A 19015-nucleotide genomic window follows, 5' to 3' on the forward strand; every position below is an offset into this window, starting at 1 on the left:
CGAGCTGTGGCGTTCCAGAGAAGCTGAGGCCCATAGGAGTGATGGAGCCCTTAGTTTGGACCTATCAACAGATGTAAATGCTGGACGCAGAGTAGCAGAGATCCAATAGTAATGCAACTGAGGGAGTTGGGCATGCAGCACTTCGACGCGTTGTGTCGGTCTGTTTGGCGCTGTTTATGTTGGTTAATTTCAATCCCAATCTCACACTCCGTGATACAACCCACTCACCATGCCTCAATCTAGCCAGAAACGAGCAATTGATCAGGGGCAGGGGAGGCTAGAAGCGGCACGTGAAGGTGTGCACTTTCTCTTGGAACAATGCACTTATGTGTGGTTCACATTCGTGTCATGACCGTGCCATCTTCAGAATATTGGTAGAGCTCCTGGCGGAAGTTAACACGTGTAAGGAAACATTGAGACCATTTTTTTATCTTTAAAAACCGACTAGAGTCACACAGCACGAAAGAAACGCGTCCAGGGCCGATTCCAATGCCATGCGGCTCTGACCATAATGTGTGTAAGCCCTCTCATACTATCAAATCATTGAATGCTTAACACCTCAACTTCAGGAATCCGTTTGCACTGCAGTCCGTACCTAAATTTCCTTCATTTCTGATGACCTTCATGTCAGATATCATCAAGTTTCCCCAACTTGTCGCTTCGACCTCAAAACCTGTCACCGGTACTAGGGCATCGGCAAGTTACATCTTTACCGCGCACTGAGTAGACTGGCGATCAGCAGCTGCACTCGCATGATAACAAGGGACTAAGGTAAGTACCAAAGCTGACTATTGTTGCGTTTAACTATGGTGTCTTTTATAGTACATCAAGGCCTTGCTACAAGGTGATTGGTGCACGATCCAATCGGGAAGGCAGTGTCGCGTGTTTGGGATGTTGCGCGCTAGTGCTGTGCTGTTGCCTGAATGGTAACATAACGCGTAATCCAACATGTGGGTGCTTAACATCTCACTAGTAACGGTGCTACTTGAACTCAACCACAGTATAATATGCCGCACCGAGCCCCCACCTCTATCCTTTTCTCCAACAACACTCACGGCACTTCCGACCTCCCATTGTTCACTTCAAAAGCTTTTTCGCTGTTCAAGTTCCTGACACTGCGACAACCTCACTTTCGATTGTCGTTTCATTATGTTTTTGTGGTGCTCTAGTTATATTGTCCCATACCATCGTGTCGACTAGTCAATATATAATCCTTCATCCAGTCGGACATAAGCCGTCATTAAACAAGATTTGACCTGCATTAGAGCATGATTCCCTATGATATCATCATGGATAATTACATGATAAAAGGATTATTCCCTGTTATTCAGCAGGACTTTTCGACATGATTCTGGTCACAATCATGTACAGCAGTAGGATTTTTCTAACATGGAAACTTTAGACAAAATCCTGCTTCTCAGTGGGACTTTAATCCTACTTCATGGAGGATTTTCTCATGGAATTTTTTTTCTCAGTGGGAAGGAGAAGTTCGAATGCTTTCCAGACGTGGATTTGGTAGGAAACCAATATGCATGACATTAAATGATAGATCGATGAGCTAGCAGCCACCGAAAAATCTTCATCATATACATATATCCCAACCAAATTCTTGGCAAAGTTGCAGCTAATCCGGGACATTCGATGCGGGGTAATTTCGATTTCTTGCACGGGATTTTTTGGTTTGAACGTATGCGTGTGTGTGCCCCATTCATATACTTTGGGTAGGGGTTGCACACTGGTGAACGTGCATTGCATTATATTATGTCTTCGATATTGCGGTTCTACATTTGCTTCCATCGTGTTAGGGTAAGAGGCACAGAGTCTGGGTAAGAGGATACCCAGCATATAGTTATGCACACACAAATTATAGATAATAGATGCATGCATATAACATTCAGCAAGCCCGTGTTAGCAACTTTTAGATATAAGCGGTGCTCAGAAAGCCTGAGGGTCTGCTTCATCGGTAGTGTTGTCATGAGAACACGGCGAGGACTTCTCAGTGTCTCTCACATTTGAGGTAGAGTTATGGCTGCCTGTGTGGTCGACAGCGTCTGCAGTTTCTCCAACAGTCCCATCCGGTAGCGGGTCCTGTCCTATTTCTGCCTCGGGTTCAGGCTCTTGATCTGGGTCAGAATCACCAAAGATTCTGTGGAACTGTCAACTTTTTCATGAGAAATACCCTCAGAAACTAATTGAGACAGTCACTACCTGCAAAATGAGGCCCTTGGTGAAAGCCATGGCTGGTCCCATGTTGCCGACGCCAATAGCAAACGAGGCAGGACTAGGGGGAGGTTGAAGTAGAGACGGACTGAAACAGATCGCAAGCGACTCTGCAGTCATTTGATTCGACTCCTCATAGTCCGTGACTCTGGAGATCTGATGAACTTGGACACTGCATTTCAATCTGCTGATGCTTACCTGTCGAGATGCTCAATTAGTCGTCGAAGTGTCAGGAAATGAATTCGAGGCAAAGAGTGCACAAGCTCCCGGATCTGACGGGATCGCTCATTATAGTCGATAAGGCCTGAAACGGGTTTTAGAGAACACGAGCGTGGAGCGCTAAGCCACTTACGACTCGACGCAATGGCATCGGAATACAGGGAAAACGGGATCAGTGGCTCGGGAAGCTGTCGTAGAAATAGCTTCACGGCACCACAAACACAGTGAATGTCAACAAAACGATCATCGTTGCGTAAATCAGGCTCAAATCCTGAACAAAGGCTAAGTATGACACAAGAAAGAGTAATAATGTCCCCACCTTCATCGAAAAGTCTCTTGATGGTATTGATAGCCCCCATTCCTCCAGATATCCGATCTAGGGGATATTATAGTAGATGTTGGCATAACAAACCAAGACTCACAAATCCCAATTTCCGTCAAACCACGATATTCCACCTCAAATAGGAGCTTTTGCAGTACAGCCGGTACGCCTTCCTGATCTGCATGCGTGGGGACTTCACGGGAGGTAAGCGACTCGAGAGATACTCCAAAAACTAGATGACATCAGTAAAAATTCCATGTTCCAAAGTTCTAGGGCTCACCTGCGTCATGGCGAACACGTTCAAGGTCCCTGGCCATATCATCAACCATTTCGCTCAGTTGAGGTTTGCCATTACCGATATATGTGTGCCGCTTTTTCGAAGCTGAGTTGATCACATCGATCCACCGAACAAGTTCCATGTAAGAGATTGCTTGCAGCAGCCATCGACCCCCATCCTCAGTAATTAGCTCAAGGGTGTAGGGACGCTCCTCATTGGTGAAGATGGAAGAAGTAGCATCCGCAAGACTGAGCACGAGGGAGGGTTTGCCAATAGGTTGAAAATCCAGTTCAGACAAGCGGCGCCGTTTAATCTCAGCATGAAGGTGTGCTCGATCGGAGAAGGCGGCGGATATAGGCCTTACTACCCGGAAGAGTGCTGACATACTTCGCTTCCCTCGTTCATGTTTTGGAGCCAAATTAAGTGAAGGCCGTTTGCTGGGCTGCATGGCACGATTCATCTCACCCTCCAGACGGTCACTTCGTTGTTGTTCCTGCCGCTTCTCTTTACTGAGGCGTTCCTTTGCGTGGCGATCCCGGCGTATTTTCTCCACCTGAGCAGCAATGAGAGACTGGAATGGCCTGACATTGCGCCTGCCAATGTATGATGGTGAGGGTTGCACCGACTCTCGCTGGGCATCCTCTTTCACGAGCCGATGGTCTCGTTCAGAAGCTGCCAATTCCTTGAGCATGTTATTCATTCGGTCAATGCCCGCTCGATCAGTGTACGTGTTCTGTGACATCATTCCAGACACACAACTTGCCAGCATGGAGATATACCTGGGTATGAGAGTGTCAGTCCCAAGTACTCAGGTGTAGCCACAAAATCTGACCGTCTCTTATCAAAATTGATAAGGGTATGCTCGCCAGCCATCGTGTCTGGCAGGGAAACGAGCTCCAATAGCCGCTCGAAGATCCACCCACCGTCCAATGCCAGGGGTCGTAAATGGGATCGAGCGGGAACATAACCCTGGGAGAGAAGACCAGATAAGGAATCAAGATTTCCACCCCTTGTTGCAGCCACATTTTGCCATGCACGGGTGAACAAGCGACTTTCAGGACTCAGGATGGCGGAGCAAAGTGCAGTTTCAATAAATTTGCGTTGCTGCGCAACATGCTCAGATGAATTGAGACTTGCAAAATTGCCTTCAATACTCCTAACGCTCAGCCGACAATACTCGATGGCTCGAAGAGTGGATCGCATTCGTTCCTCCCTGAGACGTGGGCTGATACCAGGCTCAGTTAACTTTGCGATAACCCACTTCCGAATGACGGCCTGACAGCGGAACACCATGCGAATACTTGGAGGAAGGTTCTTGTGCAGGACATCTTGTGGGGACAAGTCCGCTGAGAGGGAGGATGGCTGAACCAGCTGCATGTGTGAGTATATGTTACTGATCACAACCTCGTCAGAAGCCGTCGAGAGGTCCTTCTGGGGATACCAACCAAGGCGGTCTGCCGTCTGAAGTTCCAAGATGTCGGATGTAACTAGGAGGTCATCTGAGGTTACAGCAGCCATGACAGCAGATGCGATGGAATCAAGATTTGCAACAAGGTGCTCAGGTTTGAGATCGTCAATCGATGGGGGTAAAGTACCAAAAGCGTCTTGGGACTGAGGATGAGAGGGCTTCGCGGACTCTTCGAGGAGTAAAGGACGCCTAGATTGCTCGGAAAAAATAGATGCTAGAATTTTTCGCGCGTCGTTGAGTTTGTTCTCTTGGTTTCCCTCCGCATCAGATTCTTTGGTTAGCCTGACGGTAAACTCGCTGAATGAGCGGAAGAGCTGCGGGTCGTCCAGCACATCGGACGACCCACCACCGATCTCCATCCAGTCTTTCAGAACATGAAGAACCTCCTCCTGCAAGTTGTGGAGTGGCACAGTCGATGAAGATTCCACCTGAACACCCAGGCCAGGATAATGAGAGTACCGCTTTAGCATGAGCTGGATCGAGGGAAGTCAGTCATTCCTGATCGTTTGAGTTTGAGAAGCAGCCCCACCTCAAAAAATACCATGGGAGTTACAAAACTCCTGAAGGTATGCCACCAGCTCTTCGAAAAATCTTCCCGATCCACGATAACAGGTCGAAACTTTCCTGAGCTCAGACCGGAATCGTCCGTGGATGTCACCGACACCTCCAGTCCTTCAACCAATATATCGACTAATCGATCAAGGGTCCCAGCACTCACAGTTGCTCTCAAAGGTGTTTCAACTTTCTTCTCTCGAATGACGACGCTGGACGCTCGAGATAGGCTGGGCAACGACGATCGACGCTCCCGTCTAGTAGATGATTGTCTACTCATTCGGGGGGAATCTGCAGCAACGCGAAGGGAAGGCGCCAAGCTGGGCTTCCGTTTAAGAGAAGTGACATCGGTGGCAGAGAGGAATTGTTGGGTTTGGGTGTTAGAGCCTGAAGTCTGCGGGTTCGGGACACTCATGAAAGGCAGGACTTTTAAAATGAGTTCCCCTCCGAACGCTGCAACAAAAGTGTTCCCGACGTCATGCTCGTTGGAAGGAGCCAAAGAATGGGTCCCTCCATTGGGTCGTGAAGTGTCCAATGAGGTTTGGTCCGTCACTACTCCCAACACGGATCTAAAGTGGGCTTCGGGAAGTAAACCCAACAGTTCTTCGGGCTGCATCGCTCGGCTTCGCTCCAAATTCTCCTGCTTACCCAAGCGAGAGACAGACGGCCTGTCTAGAAAGCCGGTACAGGGAAGCGGTTCAGGGAAGAGGAGAGGAAGACCTGGATGAATGGAAGTGGCAGAAGGTGGTGCCCAAAAGTGAGGATTGAAATGAGATTTTTGGCGTGGCTCAGCTGCGTATGAAAGCTCTAGGAATTGATCGATTCTGAAACGCATCAGATTTGTGACAAGAACCTATGGGAGAAGACATACTGCCAGGGATTTATGGGTGGCCTCGCGCTAAGGTAGTCCCAAAACCTCGCGAGTGCTGCGGCTTCGCCTTCCAGATCATCGTTTACAGCCCTTGAGCAAGCACCCATTTGTTCACGAAACGCTGAAAACGATGCCTTTGCCTGATCCTCTGCTTCGAGTAAAGTAGGTATTAAATAGCTTCTATTTATATCATCCGGGGTTATTGAAATGAGCAGCTGTGAGACAGCTTCAAAGCGGTCCCCAAACCAGGGAACCTGGAGCTTATTGGCTTCTACGTCCGTGGATGCTGTGAAACAAAATTGGTGATAGTAGGAATGAACTATGACAACACAACAGGCAGTTGCTCACATCTTCCACGCACCCAGTTCTCTACACATTTGCGTTCGCGATGCGAGACTCTCTTCCAGACCTTTTCGAGTCTCGCAACGGCCTTACAACATACAGCCGTCTTGATTGCAGTCCATGTACACTGATCACCCCATAATCGTGCATTTTCCCCTACAGCGATCCATCGACCAAGTAAATCCGCTCGAGTGTGTGTCCGAGAAAGGAATGTGAGTGCTCGAGTCTGACCTTCAACATCGCCTTCCGAGGCTTTGGAACCTAGAAGATGATGGAGAACCGTATAGGTTAGCCAATGGGGAACTGCGTCACTCCCGGAAAACAAATCGGCAACTCTTCTGGAGCCGCCATCGCCACTCCGCTCGAAAAATGGGCCCAAGGAGCCTGGGCGCTCTGCTTGCATCTTCGAATTGGCCCACACCCGAAGACTATATGCAACCTTCTCATAGTCGAGTCGACTAAATATATCAGCGCTGAGCCCCTCCTTCTCAAGGGCACCCCACAAGCGGGCTTGTGAACGAGCTTTTGCAGCCATACGGGCAGGGTCACGACCTGCGTTTGCATCGTTAACGCCGGGATGGCCGGGTGAACGTGGGAGAGGGGAGGGGGAGGCAGGCAACGGAAATTCCTCCGGCGATTGCAAGGGCGTGCCGGGCCCCTTCACGTGGGGAATAAAAGGAATTGAAGAATTCTCAGCATGCCAGGTTTTGAAGCCTGTGTCATCTTCAAACCCTCCCCACGTTGATTCATAGAGCTCTAAAAGTTTCATCGAGTGCTCACGGGCTTCGACAGCGCCTTCATCGGGAGCACCATCAATAAGTTGTGATATCCGTCGAAGGAACTCGGCCTCAAACGAAGGTCGGCCCATGAATGCACGATGCGGAAGGCAAAACATAACCGCGCGTAGAAACGCATCATACTCACCGCCTTCGCCTGCATTCTCAAAGGATGTTCGGAACACACACTCATGTACTAGTGCATCTGTCGTGCCCCTGTCGGTGCTCCTATCAGAGGACAAGTGTAAGTCAGGATGCTTGTCACGGCCCCAATACACCCTCTTGCGAGGGCTCAGCACTGTTCCTGAGACTCCAGAATTCGAATCGCCATTGACTAGAAATTGAGGTTCGGTAACGATTCCAACAGGGAAAAGTGCTTTGATGTCGCTAGCTCGATCCTTCGGAGGTTTAAATAAGAAGAGTTTAGTGCCTTTGAGAACAACTTTTCTTGGGGCCCAGCCTTTTGCTAGAGACGCATGATTAGAAGCGTGGAGTGCCAGGAAGCCGGAGTGATATATGATCTGGGACAGACGGCCCGTGGAAGGGGCCAAGGCTGATGTCCCGCCGTTGGAAAGGGGAGTGGGAAGGGGAACGGGGCCATTGGAGTTTGAAAGGATTGGCACCAAGTTGCTGGTAGCTGCGGGCGTGACTGATTTATGAACAGTGGTACTGGGTAATGGAACAGCCGTGTTTGTTGGCTTCGGAATGGAGTTCAATTTTGCACCTTGAGATTGCGCACGAGGGCGAATGCTGGGCAGGGGAGGCAGAGTGATTGCAGTGAGCTCTTCTGGTTCTTCAACAGGCGGGGTTTCCAGAATAGTCGGGAAGGTGTACTTCCCGCCTAAAGGTAGAGTACTCCTGCTCTCGGCAGTTGAACGTCTTGCTGGGCTTTGATTTTGGTAGGCCTTAACCTTATCGGCCGTACTTGGTTCCGGTGCTGAGGCGTACTGGCTTAGGTCATCGACCGAACGGCTCTTACGAGAGTATGAGAGTAGGCTTCCATTCGAAGGCGAGCCTGGAAATGGGACAGGTCCACATGTAGTTGGTGCTGGTTGGCCAGGATTACCCACCCTTGATCGGGAAAGGTCTTGGTACGAGCTGAAGGTGGATAATTAGTTCGAGCATGGTATTCAGAGGAAAAGGTGTATCGGACGGACTGGCTTATACTCAAGGATGACTTTGGCACCTCCAGAAGCGGTCTGACGTCTGTCGGCTGCGAAATGATTGGTCGACGCGTCGCAGATGGAACAGCACTCGCGTCTTGCACGGTCTTGGGGCCCGAGTTGGATCGCTGGAACCATTTGGAGGGACGCGAGAGAAAATTGCCAAATCCTGAAGGCGAGCCCGAGCGAGGAAAGTTAAATTGTGAAAGGGGAGAGGCAGGGATGTCAGAGTTAGACGAGGTTGCTCGAGAAGGAGCAGGGCGTTTCTTCATTGGATGTGAGACTAATCCCGATAAAAGGGAGGAGGAAAATTAAAGAGTGCTTAGATGGAAACAAGTAACAGTGAGAATCAGACAAGCGCGCCAGACTGGCGATGAGGTCAGGTACTGGATAGATTTACAAAGATATTTGTACAACAGAGAGCAGCAAACGGGTGTTTGCGCGTCTCTGTGAGTGTCAAAGGCCGCGTAGTCAACGGAAGGGGCCTCCTGGTCACAATATTGACCACACCCGGTTTTGATTCGATTCCGGTTTGTTGGGTTTGCGCTTCGGAAGCAAACACTAACCAGCGCCCACCTCCATTTGCAAAGTAAGTCCTCACCTTCATTAACCATCACGTCGTATCGATTCTATCCATCGTTTATTTCGTGTCATTAAGTTTGGTGCATCAAGTGATGAGCGCGCCAGAATCAGTCGTGCGCGTTACCAATGTACCAGCAATTCACAATGCACCTCTTCCTGCTGAGGGGAACGGTTCCTTCTCAAATTACCACCTGGCAGCACTTGTCCTTGGCGTGCCATGGGTCGTCAAACGCCTCCTTCCACTTTTGAATAGAGGGGGCTTTTGCACTTACTGGTTCCTCGTCCTTCTCCTCAGTCTGCCCATCACCATCGCGTACTGGGCTCTCATGAGCCACTATGGACCGCGTAAAAATGAGAAAGTGAAACTCCCTGGGAGGCCTGCAGGTTTTTACTACGATATAAAGGACCCTGATCTCAAACATCAGTGGGGATTCACTGATGCCAAGATTCCGATGCAAATTTTTCATGATGCGTACATTGAGGGGAAAATCGACATCAAAGGCAAGTGAGCACTTACCCAACATTCATGATAACCTGACAACCCTTCAAAGGTGATGTTTTGGAAGCGCTGGAGTATCGTTGGGATTGGGCGTCATTCGGCTTCACCGTTGAGCTATTTAAATACGTTTTCATGAATCTCATTCCGGATGTCATCTTCCACACCCGGGGGCAAGACGAGTCGCAAGTCAGGGATCATTATGACCGTAAGCTTCATGTTCCCCTTCCTGAGATCTAGGCTAAATCGTTCTTATACTCTTGAAGGTGGCAACGATTTCTACTCTTGGTTCCTTGGACCGCGCATGATCTATACTTCAGGCATTGTCAAGGATATCACGCGCGAAGAGACTCTCGAGGAGCTTCAGGATAATAAACTGACTCTCGTCTGTGAGAAACTTGACCTTAAGTCTGGTGACCGGCTTTTGGACATTGGCTGTGGATGGGGGACTTTGACTGCTTTCGCAGCAAAGAACTACGATATCGATGCCACTGGTGTTACGATCGCGAAAGAACAGACGGCTTTTGGTAACGAGAGGATAAAAAATAATGGACTAGATGACAGTCAGGCCCGGGTCCTTTGCATGGACTACCGTGATATTCCCAGGGGCAAGAAATTCAACAAGATAGTCTCCCTTGAGATGGCAGAGGTAATGGGCTATTGTTCTGTTACATGCAGAAAAGCTCGCTCAAATGTACGCTTTAGCACGTAGGCATTCGCCGATACAACACATTTTTACGTGAGGTCTATGATCTCCTGGACGACGATGGTATCTTCGTGCTTCAGGTTGCGGGTCTCCGCCCTACCTGGCAATATCATGATCTTGTCTGGTACGCCACCCTCGATCTGGATCAGACGGCTCTTATTTAACCCCGCATGGAATCAAGGGGTCTCTTTATGAACAAATATATCTTCCCGGGTGCAGATGCCAGCTGCGCATTGAACTGGGTCATCGGTCGTGTGTGTCACCAAGTCTTTGTCCACTTGTTGCATTGGCTCACTTAGCGTGGCAGCTGGAGGGAGTGGGCTTTGAAGTCAAATCCATCGATGTCCTTGGTGTTCACTACTCAGCCACCATTTGGAGGTGGTATAAGAACTGGCTTTCGAATGAAGAGAAGGTCGTTGAGAAATACGGAAGGAGGTAGAGAAAGAAAGTTGGTGCCTTTCATGCCTCTGATTTTCATCATCTAGATGGTTCCGTCTCTGGACGTTCTTCCTAGCGTGGTCCGTTATCGTCGCTCGGTACGCCTACACCATCGCTTGGAATTTGACGTTTGTGAATTGATATCCTCCGCCTGCAGGGAGGGCGGCTCGTCCGTTTTCCAAATTACGTTGCACAAAAACCTTAATGCGTATCACCGTATTGAGGGAGTCCCAAGTCACACTTCATTGCATGGTGTGCCCCCAAGGGAGGTCGCGTAAGTTGGTCTATCTGTATCCTCAATCCTACAATCCTAACGTCTCTTATTTGTGTTGCCACGGTCCTAGCCCTATCGTTTAGACAAATAGCATGGCCAAATCCCCAGCGCTTATGGTTGATTTTGATTTATGTGATTTGTTACTCATCTCATGGATATACATCTTTTCACCTGATCCGCTGCCTATTTATTGCCTGCAATCATTTCCATCCACTTAACGTGAGATCATTGTGAACTGCAAACGGGAAGGCTGCTCTGAAGAATGAAGAGCGATTAGTACATTGGACACGGACTGAAGGAGAGCGGGCAAGCAGCAGTATGCGCTAGCTTGGATTTATCGATAGTGTACGACGCGCGGTCGCTTGAGCAATCAGCCTGACGCGCCCGGAATGATTGAGACAATGTCTTCACTGGAACTTTGACGTCCAATTTGGCTTTTCGATGGCGGAGTCTAGATGGTGGATATTATTTATAAATGGATTGCGGTTTGTTTGGTGAAGTATGCCGAAAACCTCAAATGGAATTACATATGTCCAAATACGTCGTTGTGGTGTATCCACCCCGAGAACTCGTACGTGTAAACTACCTGGAGGGTCTTATGTAGAAATAGGCATCATTGTCACATTGTTATATACTGTCGTCTACAATGATTAGCGCATTAAACGTGGTCAAGCGATGTGCCCGCCACTCAATTTAATTCCGCTCGAGGCGTACCCCATACTTTTCTTTGTGGGCTCGACGATCAACTAGTTACACGCCGCTATCTCTCGTACGTTTATTGTATGTGGTATGGCTTCAGATTTGCATGATGAGATTCTCCTGAAAGGAGAACATGCCCGGATGGCGAGCCCGAAATGCCGGGGCCTGGAGTGACCGCAGAAGTGGTAGCCATGCCTGTTCAATGGACAACTAGGTTCAAGGAGCAGCTGTTGGCACCATTGTATGGCTTTCTTGCCATCACATTCCCAATTTCTGGTGTTGATGTGATCAATCTTGCTTCCCAGTGACGCGCTATATGCATAGGGCACGTCTGCTGGTTGCTAACACGCGTTACTATATAATATCAGTTTCCAACTGATTCGACAATGCGCTCAGTCAATCATAGGGCCATTGATGTGTAGCTATCCATTGTGATTGACTAGCTATAGCCCTGGTGGTCAACCAGATGGTCATGGTCGCACAGGCTGAGATCCACTCTGTGTGCGACCGCGGTTCTATTCCCAACTCATTTCCATTACCACACGCGGTCAACTGCAACAGGCTATGCTCGATTCTAAGTTAGGCCTGCGACAAGTGAAGCATCCCTGAGACTGCCCATTGATGAACATACGAGTGTAGTACTTCGCAACCATGCATCCGAATGCCTTGACAGAATTATGCTCTTGTATTCCCACGTTGAGCGAAAATACTAAGCCGAGAGCTAGAACCATCTTCGAATGGGCCGCGGCGACAAGATCCATTTTCCCCAATCAGGTGGGTCATCATCGTGAGCTGGACTCACGCCCACCCCGGTCCCCTGGATGACCCATTCTGAGTCCCCCCTCGTCCTCGTATAATACCGCCAGCTGTTCTCCTGCCGCATAACCAATCTCAAATAGGAGGTTTCCATCTGGGGTAACATATGTTCGTCATCCACGAGACCCGCCGAAGGGTCCACGAAGAGTTCAAGAGATATGAACTCTAATAGCGTTAGTCTTCCAATGTATCCCCACAGCCGCTGGAAGGAGGGAAACCAATCGGAATGGACGGTGCCAATATAGAGAGAACGAAGATGTTTGAGTGCCGTGACGTTCGAAAAGTCTCGCTTTGAGAATCCAATCACTTGCATGTGTAAATGCTCAATGGGACGGCTCGAACGCGAATGGGAACGAGCGATGAGGGCCCGAACATTATGCGAGACGGACATACCATGCCTGTCAGTAAACATCAAGGCATGTACGTTCGAACGCCCACGCAACAGCCCAAGGATGCTGTCTGAACGGGCCTCGAGACGTTCAAGTAAAGGAAGGGCATCACGGGATAATTTCATCGTGTAGCTGTCGTTTAAGTACGCGAATCTTCGGATGCTCGGTTGGGTCAGAAGAAAGACTTGTAGGAATGGACTTGGAGGTGCGTCTGACGCGAAGGATTCGAGTCGAAACATTGGGCTCATGTGCAGCGCCGTATGAAGGATGCAGTTTCCCAAATCCAATTCCAGCGAAGTGTAATCATCAGTGAACAACCCTAGATGTCTAAGATTGCTCATAGTTTCTAGGGCACCGACTTGGCGCCCTGCGACAGGTGGGGCAAACATCATTACCCTTGCAAATTCTTTCAAGCCCAACGTACAGTGTATATCACACCGTTCCACCAGCTTGCCTCGGTTTCCGGAACGAAGAATGAGATGGAGTTGTTCAACTTGTTGCCGCTCGGCGCTGTCCAGGACGACGCGTTTCCAAAGAACTGCATGCAAAATTTGGTATGTGAAGCGCGACGTGCAGCATAGCGCACGTTGGGAAGCGTGGTCTAGATAGAAGGCGATTTCCCAAACGATGTCTGGGTTGCAACGGGGGTGGAATGGTATAATGCAGTCAGATGAGACGAGGATGGGTGCTGTCCAGTCCTTCAGTTTTGCCCGAGGACGGAACCGTGTCTTGAATTTAATGGCGCTCAATCTGCGATGACTCATAAAATGTTGCAGGTAAGGAAAAATGGTGGCGCACAACTTACTTCATGCTTGGGGTTCGAGAAAAGTGAGCCTGTTGGGAGGAAACACCAAACCGATAGGCAGGTCGCCAACTTGGATGATATTAATAGTATTGATGACACTTGGATCGGACACTGACAAATATATAGCGGAAATTGGAATTCAGCCGTTGCTCTCTGGCTTGATGTCAAATCCTGTTGCGCTGGTTTATGAGGAAGTAGGAGGAACGGATGCTTGGGGAGGCCGAGTGGGAAACTGACGGGTCGAAGCGCCAACCACTTGATCCGAGGGACTCTCGGCCACAGACGGATGAACATCTATTCTGACCAACGAGGATGGCTTTTGAATCATGCCTCTGCTGTATTACAGCGGAGTTGGCCGAATTCATTGTGTGAACCCGGCCCCAGGCATGTTCAGCTGAACTGACTATTATGCTGTGAAGCTGTCAACGTCGGCTCCTATCATCTTGTATTATCTTTGGCAAGTTTCAGTTCTTGCCCTGGTTCTTTGTACGCTACCGGGTTTGACACCCAAGACCTTGATGGGAACAAAGCCAACAGGAGACTCCGTTCCGTGCCCCTAGATCTCGAATCGTGTCACCATTGCCATCAAATTGTTTAGCCAGGGTGATATCCCATCATACGAAGGTCGACAATCTTGAGAGTGACTGATAGCTGAGTGGCCGATGACGTTTGTGGTGTCATCTGGATATTTAGGCTCCTGAGGGCCCCAAGGGCAGGGAAGGCTAAGTGCTGTTGAACTAATACTAACTTCTTGGCCGTGTGGGTAGGGGTGACCTTCCCTGCGGGAGCGAAGTGCTGACTCAGGATCCACAAGAGGCGTAGGAACCCATTTGCTGCTCTCTGTTGTACAAACATCTTTATGAATCTAGCCAGTACCTGACCTCACTACTCTTTTACTCGCTTGGATAGCAGAATTCCTCCTGCCGATCGCGATTCCCAATGAAGAAACGCCCAACCGAGTCTGACCCTGACATCCCCTTCTCACAATTCAGCTCTCGCCTTGTGTCCCTCCAAATGGTTCCAGTCGGCTGTCGAGCACCTAGACTTGGAGAGTGAGCTGTTTCGACGCTTTTGCGCTTTCTTATAGATACATTCCCCCATTCCCGATATCCCCTTGAGCCTGCGGTCGTGAGAACCCGCTCGCTTTCCCGGCAACACTTATATCCCACCCAAGCGTACCACCGAAGCTGAAAGCTCTGTTAGCATCAGCTAAATTTTGGTTCTCGAATTGCTCCAGCGCATACGCCGGAGGTGGCTGAGGGCCAACTTGTTCCGTTGGAATGCGGGGAGGGAGGAAGCGTGATGGTAATAAAATAGCAAGACCTGGAATACTGCGCAGTTCGAGAATACAGAGGACAGATGCTGTGAAAGACCGGATAATATTTGGGGGTGCTAAAGGAATCAGGTTTAGTGGTGCCTAACAATTATTCGGTCAGCAGAAGATTCCAGAGAAGGTTGAAGAAATGAACCGGTTGGAAGCTTGAAGTTTTCAGGCACATCAGTGGCGAGGTAGGGGTGGAAATGGGTTTTGATGAGACGTGAATGGGAAGAGAGTAAGTGTCCATTAACTCCACGCTAAATTGGTGGTTCAATCTTTTAATGTTAAGTAGGATTGAAGGTGTTACCTGCAAGGTGATAGGGTCTGAATCAGCTGCTTCGCCAGGAGATTTGACGCCAATGCTGGAAGTTCATGAGTTATGATCACGACCAGGAGGCTAGGAGATATTTCCTGGATTTCCCCAACCTAAAAGGGACACTACGCATCAGTAACTTTCTGTTTACCGAACGAATGGGGGATGCGTGCTTTGACTTTATCAACAACAATGGATCCAGTAGTTGAGCTGGGAGTGATTATGCCTCTCCGGTATTGTTCCCCAGCTTGTCCAATGAGTATGAGGAGGCTATGACTCGGTTCCCCATTGAAGTTGACAGTAATACTGGGGGGCGATTTTTGTGTGGCTCTGGCCTCCATTTCTTCGCCGTCACTGTCATCAGACTCGATCGCATAACGGGGTGGCACGATGTCTTGGATAGGGTCGACATCCTACGAGAGCACTAGTCAGTGGGCCAAATTAGTGCAGCGATAGAAGAGTGACTGCCATTGTTGCGGTGGACAATGTTGGGATAATGGGCGAAACTCATCACATGATTAGTCACGACGTTGCATGACTCGCCCGCTGCCTATGGTATCTCCACCATCACTTCCACAACTGTACGATGATACCTCGAATATAAGCCCTAGTTATTCACTATCTGAATTACACACAAGCCTTCCCAATAACTCGTTACATCCGTCTGAGCATGCCTGACTCTGAGGAGGAATACTTCTCAGTTAACTCCCGCTCTCCCTGGGAAGCGCTAACTCCTTCCCCCTCTCCTTCTGGTGTGTCAGATGGGGACTCGGCTGGCCGACTGGCACCCGAGATTGAGGAGGTGCGTACATTCATGTATCTTACAATATTCTTATTGCGCCTAATAGTGGAGGATCGTCAGGGCAACGTCGAGTACAAGCTTAAATTGCTCAGCCCGACAGTGAGTCGTTTTCATTCCGACCCCTCCACCTAACCGCTTACTTGCTCCTCACAAGCCCGAACGTTTTATGCGCCTTGTCACTCAAATGAAGTGGCGTTTGCTGGCTGGTCAAGGGGAAGCTCTCTACGAAATTGGCGTGTCCGACGTTGGTATACTTGTCGGACTTACTCGCGAGGAGCTCGATGAGTCCCTTGGTACGCTTGAGCGCATGGCAGAGGAACTTGGGGCCACCGTTATCGTACAAAAAGAAATAACAATCCCAGCCACATCTGGTTTTGGCGAACGTCCCTTGGCGCTTTCAGGGGAGACTTCAGGTTCTGTGGCACTTGGGGACACCGGTCTCCTAGGAACATGGTTCGGGGCAGATTCCAGCTATAGCTCGGATGAACTTGGGTCCTGGAACCGCCGCACTGCTCCACTTTCATTGCGGGGCATGGAAGACGACGGAGCGACCGGATCCGTAGGGCGCGGCGTTCCTCGTCCTATCATTCGAAGGTTTCCTTATGGGCAAGGACCACGTTTCGGGTTCAAGCGTGATACACTGCCTTTGCGTCCCGATGGGGGTTCCGCTCATCCCACGCCATCTTCGAAGTCACCCAGTACAAATACAACAGATGTTGATTCGGAAGCAGATGATGATGCTGCCTTTGCTTTTGACCTGGATATCAACAGTTTTGCGTCCACTCCACCTCCACCTAGCATTTCATCCAATCCCCTCCCTCAACCTATACATCCCGCAAAGAAACTGTTGGCTCCTATTGACCCACAGGCGAAGGCTCTTGAGAGGCGATCAAGGAGTGATGAGAGGCGTGAGGGAAAGAAAAAAACGCTAGCTACGATGGGCCAAAATGTTGCTCCCTCCGACACAATTGCTGTTCAACCTGCAGTTGGCAACAATTTTCAGCTCCCTTCTACGAAATGCAGGCCAAACAAGGCTGCCGACCTATCTACAGGACGTAGTGGACAATCCCGTGCAACGGATGTCTCCTTCGCACCGCGATACATTGCGGAGGCTCTTGTCCTTCGTAAGGCTGTGCTTGAAGAGTCTGACACTGTCAACGTCGAGTTGGATTTATCGGCTTTGGACTTTGGATTGGAGGCTAGTTGAGAATATTGGATGCTGCGGCCATGAGCCCCAAAGTGTAGATGAATATACGGTCCTGGGTCCATTCAAAGACGAACCGCGTGTATTGCAATCTCAGTCCGACCACCAGTGACCACTTCTGTCAGCACTGGGCAGTTGGGCAGTTGGACGTGGGTAGTACTGGAAGGGTGGGAGTTCTTTGGCCTGCATTGACCGTAGACATCAATTTTCTTGGCTTATTTGTACGTTTAATTTTAGTTATCTGATCAGTTCTGCTCGAAACTTCATGGTATGGGCAGATATTTTGCATGGTACGCTAATTATCATACTTGCTAAATACCAAGCATTGATCTGCATGCTGCCGAGAAAAGCTATCACAATCCCAGTGCTGATGTATGTTGCCGGCCAGGGCTCGTTCGTTCGTTCGGATGGGCTCGCCCACGTTCAATTGGGCCCTATATACTTATCCCCCTGTGCAGTTGTGGGACACCCTGTATGACCTCGGCATCATGCCTGTTATGATGGTATGAAGGGACGGAGCGATCAGCAGAAAAGTAGGCGACTTTACAACAACTGGTATGCAAGTGGCGAGCATTCAGCTTTGTGATAAGCGTTGATATTCGAAATATTGTAGTGTATCGAGATGATGGGGCCGGAACACCCAATCTCGTCACGATGTGCCACCGTTGAGAATGAAAACCTCATGGATATGGGGTAAAGGATGCCATGGGCATCGCTCACGTTCAGTGCTTGAGCCATCGAAACGAATGGCAGTAAAACGGTTTGTCGCAACGACAGGTTCCCGTTTTGGATTACTCTGAGTAATGAGTCGTGTTCAGGCAGATTTGCTCCAAATGATTGGTGATTCCGTAAATTCACAGAGCGCATGAGTTTATGAGCATAATATGACTAAGTTGCTTGTTCAGGATCAGCTGACGCTGGAAGAGCTAAGGTCATGTCGCGGAGCAGGAGCTGGTGAATCGCAGCCTTTTCCACGTTATGATGTATAATTTATGCTACTGTCTGCTGTCTGCAACACTCTCACCTGCTTCTCGGTAGCGAATAAACTTCCTAATGGGCCAAGCATCGGGTCGTCCCATCGATCATTGTCTCGTGTTGATCGATATCCCACGGGCCACAAGCGTGTTTTCCACCTTGCAGCGACTCTAGTAGGAACATCTCGCCATTTCCTTATCTTTCCTAAACGGACGGTCTTGTTGCCCGAATGCTCAAAGCGGAGTCTAGACCTAACTCGCGACGTCGTTCTTATAGGAAAATTCGGTCCTCATTGACGTGGCGTATCGAATTGTGAAGAGGACTGTAAAAAAAAAATCGAAGAATAATGATAACTCCATAAACCAACTCTTACTGTCGACCGAGCTTTTGGGCATGCATCAGCTCAATCAACCCCCGAGCCACCATTCCCAGCGCCTCTCGAACCGTCTCTTTGTCCGTGTCAACTACGCGGCTCATATGCTTTCCCTCCCATTTATCTGGATGCCAAAGTTTCATGGCGTCCCGTAACCTATCCATAGGTGATTTTAGCGTCGAATGCGTGGTGGAAAGCAGGAATTCGGATATTCGCGAAGGGGTGAGGGACGATGGGGCAAGCGGTTCTGAAGCCACCGGCCATGGAATACTTGAATATGTCAAGTAAGTAGACTCTCCGGCCATTGTCGTTGTCCAGCTGAGCTGATACGCTCTCCATGCAGTGATGATGCGGGCATCCGCAGCAGAGAGTTTGGGACGCTCGTCCTTGCCAGCATAGGATGATTTGAAATGTCGGGGCTGCGGTGTGCTATGCACCGAGTCGTATGATCCATCAGGCGCTCGGTCTCGCCGAAAATGCTTCCTTTCGTCACTATCCCGACCAGAAGTTGAAGAATGGTAGGATCTGTCTTTGCGTTCTTGGTGGCTGGAACTGTAACTAAACGTGTTATGTCGTTGTTGTCGCTGGCGCCGTTCTTCGCGGTCTTGACGGATT

The 19015-nt window shown here is 49.4% G+C and overlaps 7 protein-coding genes across 7 annotated transcripts; 2 read left to right on the top strand and 5 right to left on the bottom strand.

Moving 5' to 3' along the window:
- Nucleotides 1–1485: 1485 nt before the first annotated feature.
- On the bottom strand, nucleotides 1486–8749 carry EI90DRAFT_2975491 (uncharacterized protein). Its single transcript, XM_039055859.1, has 13 exons — nucleotides 8205–8749; nucleotides 6278–8145; nucleotides 5930–6215; nucleotides 5036–5882; nucleotides 3871–4979; nucleotides 3042–3817; nucleotides 2862–2993; nucleotides 2759–2815; nucleotides 2573–2710; nucleotides 2419–2524; nucleotides 2209–2368; nucleotides 1841–2154; nucleotides 1486–1814 (listed from the first exon to the last, which is right to left on the bottom strand). The coding sequence occupies exons 1-12, from the start codon at nucleotides 8480–8482 to the stop codon at nucleotides 1936–1938; spliced, it is 5976 nt and encodes a 1991-aa protein (XP_038913169.1). The 5' UTR covers nucleotides 8483–8749; the 3' UTR covers nucleotides 1486–1814; nucleotides 1841–1935.
- Nucleotides 8738–10914, top strand: EI90DRAFT_3281602 (sphingolipid C9-methyltransferase). The gene is made up of 10 exons (XM_039066830.1): nucleotides 8738–8799; nucleotides 8869–9293; nucleotides 9344–9496; nucleotides 9555–9937; nucleotides 9994–10118; nucleotides 10176–10248; nucleotides 10302–10429; nucleotides 10480–10530; nucleotides 10590–10706; nucleotides 10777–10914. The coding sequence occupies exons 2-10, from the start codon at nucleotides 8885–8887 to the stop codon at nucleotides 10787–10789; spliced, it is 1452 nt and encodes a 483-aa protein (XP_038913170.1). The 5' UTR covers nucleotides 8738–8799; nucleotides 8869–8884; the 3' UTR covers nucleotides 10790–10914.
- A 900-nt stretch (nucleotides 10915–11814) lies between these two features.
- On the bottom strand, nucleotides 11815–13643 carry EI90DRAFT_3069228 (uncharacterized protein). The gene is made up of 2 exons (XM_039061145.1): nucleotides 13542–13643; nucleotides 11815–13472 (listed from the first exon to the last, which is right to left on the bottom strand). Exon 2 carries the CDS (start codon nucleotides 13372–13374, stop codon nucleotides 12127–12129), a length of 1248 nt encoding a protein of 415 aa, XP_038913171.1. The 5' UTR covers nucleotides 13375–13472; nucleotides 13542–13643; the 3' UTR covers nucleotides 11815–12126.
- A 321-nt stretch (nucleotides 13644–13964) lies between these two features.
- On the bottom strand, nucleotides 13965–14301 carry EI90DRAFT_3069229 (uncharacterized protein). The gene has a single exon (XM_039061146.1). It carries the CDS (start codon nucleotides 14268–14270, stop codon nucleotides 14010–14012), a length of 261 nt encoding a protein of 86 aa, XP_038913172.1. The 5' UTR covers nucleotides 14271–14301; the 3' UTR covers nucleotides 13965–14009.
- Nucleotides 14302–14383: 82 nt separating this feature from the next.
- EI90DRAFT_1878102 (uncharacterized protein) lies at nucleotides 14384–15557 on the bottom strand. The gene is made up of 5 exons (XM_039052295.1): nucleotides 15515–15557; nucleotides 15220–15459; nucleotides 15041–15159; nucleotides 14885–14990; nucleotides 14384–14832 (listed from the first exon to the last, which is right to left on the bottom strand). Exons 1-5 carry the CDS (start codon nucleotides 15515–15517, stop codon nucleotides 14497–14499), a joined length of 804 nt encoding a protein of 267 aa, XP_038913173.1. The 5' UTR covers nucleotides 15518–15557; the 3' UTR covers nucleotides 14384–14496.
- Nucleotides 15558–15716: 159 nt separating this feature from the next.
- On the top strand, nucleotides 15717–17055 carry EI90DRAFT_3018447 (uncharacterized protein; the record flags this gene model as incomplete). Its single annotated transcript, XM_039057232.1, has 3 exons — nucleotides 15717–15848; nucleotides 15900–15947; nucleotides 16003–17055. 3 exons carry the CDS (start codon nucleotides 15717–15719, stop codon nucleotides 17053–17055), a joined length of 1233 nt encoding a protein of 410 aa, XP_038913174.1.
- Nucleotides 17056–18373: 1318 nt separating this feature from the next.
- Nucleotides 18374–18918, bottom strand: EI90DRAFT_3069235 (uncharacterized protein). The gene has a single exon (XM_039061147.1). The coding sequence runs from the start codon at nucleotides 18703–18705 to the stop codon at nucleotides 18397–18399; it is 309 nt and encodes a 102-aa protein (XP_038913175.1). The 5' UTR covers nucleotides 18706–18918; the 3' UTR covers nucleotides 18374–18396.
- Between the last annotated feature and the right edge of the window lie 97 nt (nucleotides 18919–19015).

This window comes from Cantharellus anzutake (genome assembly GCF_015039405.1).
Source record: "Cantharellus anzutake strain C23 chromosome Unknown EI90scaffold_44, whole genome shotgun sequence".
Lineage (NCBI taxonomy): Eukaryota > Fungi > Basidiomycota > Agaricomycetes > Cantharellales > Hydnaceae > Cantharellus > Cantharellus anzutake.

Coding starts and splice junctions, on each gene's coding strand:
- EI90DRAFT_2975491 (XM_039055859.1), bottom strand. CDS start 8,482: ATGAAGAAACGCCCTGCTCCTTCTCGAGCAACCTCGTCTAACTCTGAC. Junction 6,216..6,277: donor GAACTGGGTGCGTGGAAGAT/GTGAGCAACTGC, acceptor TTTGTTTCACAG/CATCCACGGACGTAGAAGCC. Junction 2,155..2,208: donor CCAAGGGCCTCATTTTGCAG/GTAGTGACTGTC, acceptor AAAAGTTGACAG/TTCCACAGAATCTTTGGTGA.
- EI90DRAFT_3281602 (XM_039066830.1), top strand. CDS start 8,885: ATGAGCGCGCCAGAATCAGTCGTGCGCGTTACCAATGTACCAGCAATT. Junction 9,294..9,343: donor GGGGAAAATCGACATCAAAG/GCAAGTGAGCAC, acceptor AACCCTTCAAAG/GTGATGTTTTGGAAGCGCTG. Junction 9,938..9,993: donor TCTCCCTTGAGATGGCAGAG/GTAATGGGCTAT, acceptor TGTACGCTTTAG/CACGTAGGCATTCGCCGATA.
- EI90DRAFT_3069228 (XM_039061145.1), bottom strand. CDS start 13,374: ATGAGTCATCGCAGATTGAGCGCCATTAAATTCAAGACACGGTTCCGT.
- EI90DRAFT_3069229 (XM_039061146.1), bottom strand. CDS start 14,270: ATGTTTGTACAACAGAGAGCAGCAAATGGGTTCCTACGCCTCTTGTGG.
- EI90DRAFT_1878102 (XM_039052295.1), bottom strand. Junction 15,160..15,219: donor TTGTTGTTGATAAAGTCAAA/GCACGCATCCCC, acceptor TGTCCCTTTTAG/GTTGGGGAAATCCAGGAAAT. Junction 14,991..15,040: donor CAGACCCTATCACCTTGCAG/GTAACACCTTCA, acceptor CCACCAATTTAG/CGTGGAGTTAATGGACACTT.
- EI90DRAFT_3069235 (XM_039061147.1), bottom strand. CDS start 18,705: ATGGCCGGAGAGTCTACTTACTTGACATATTCAAGTATTCCATGGCCG.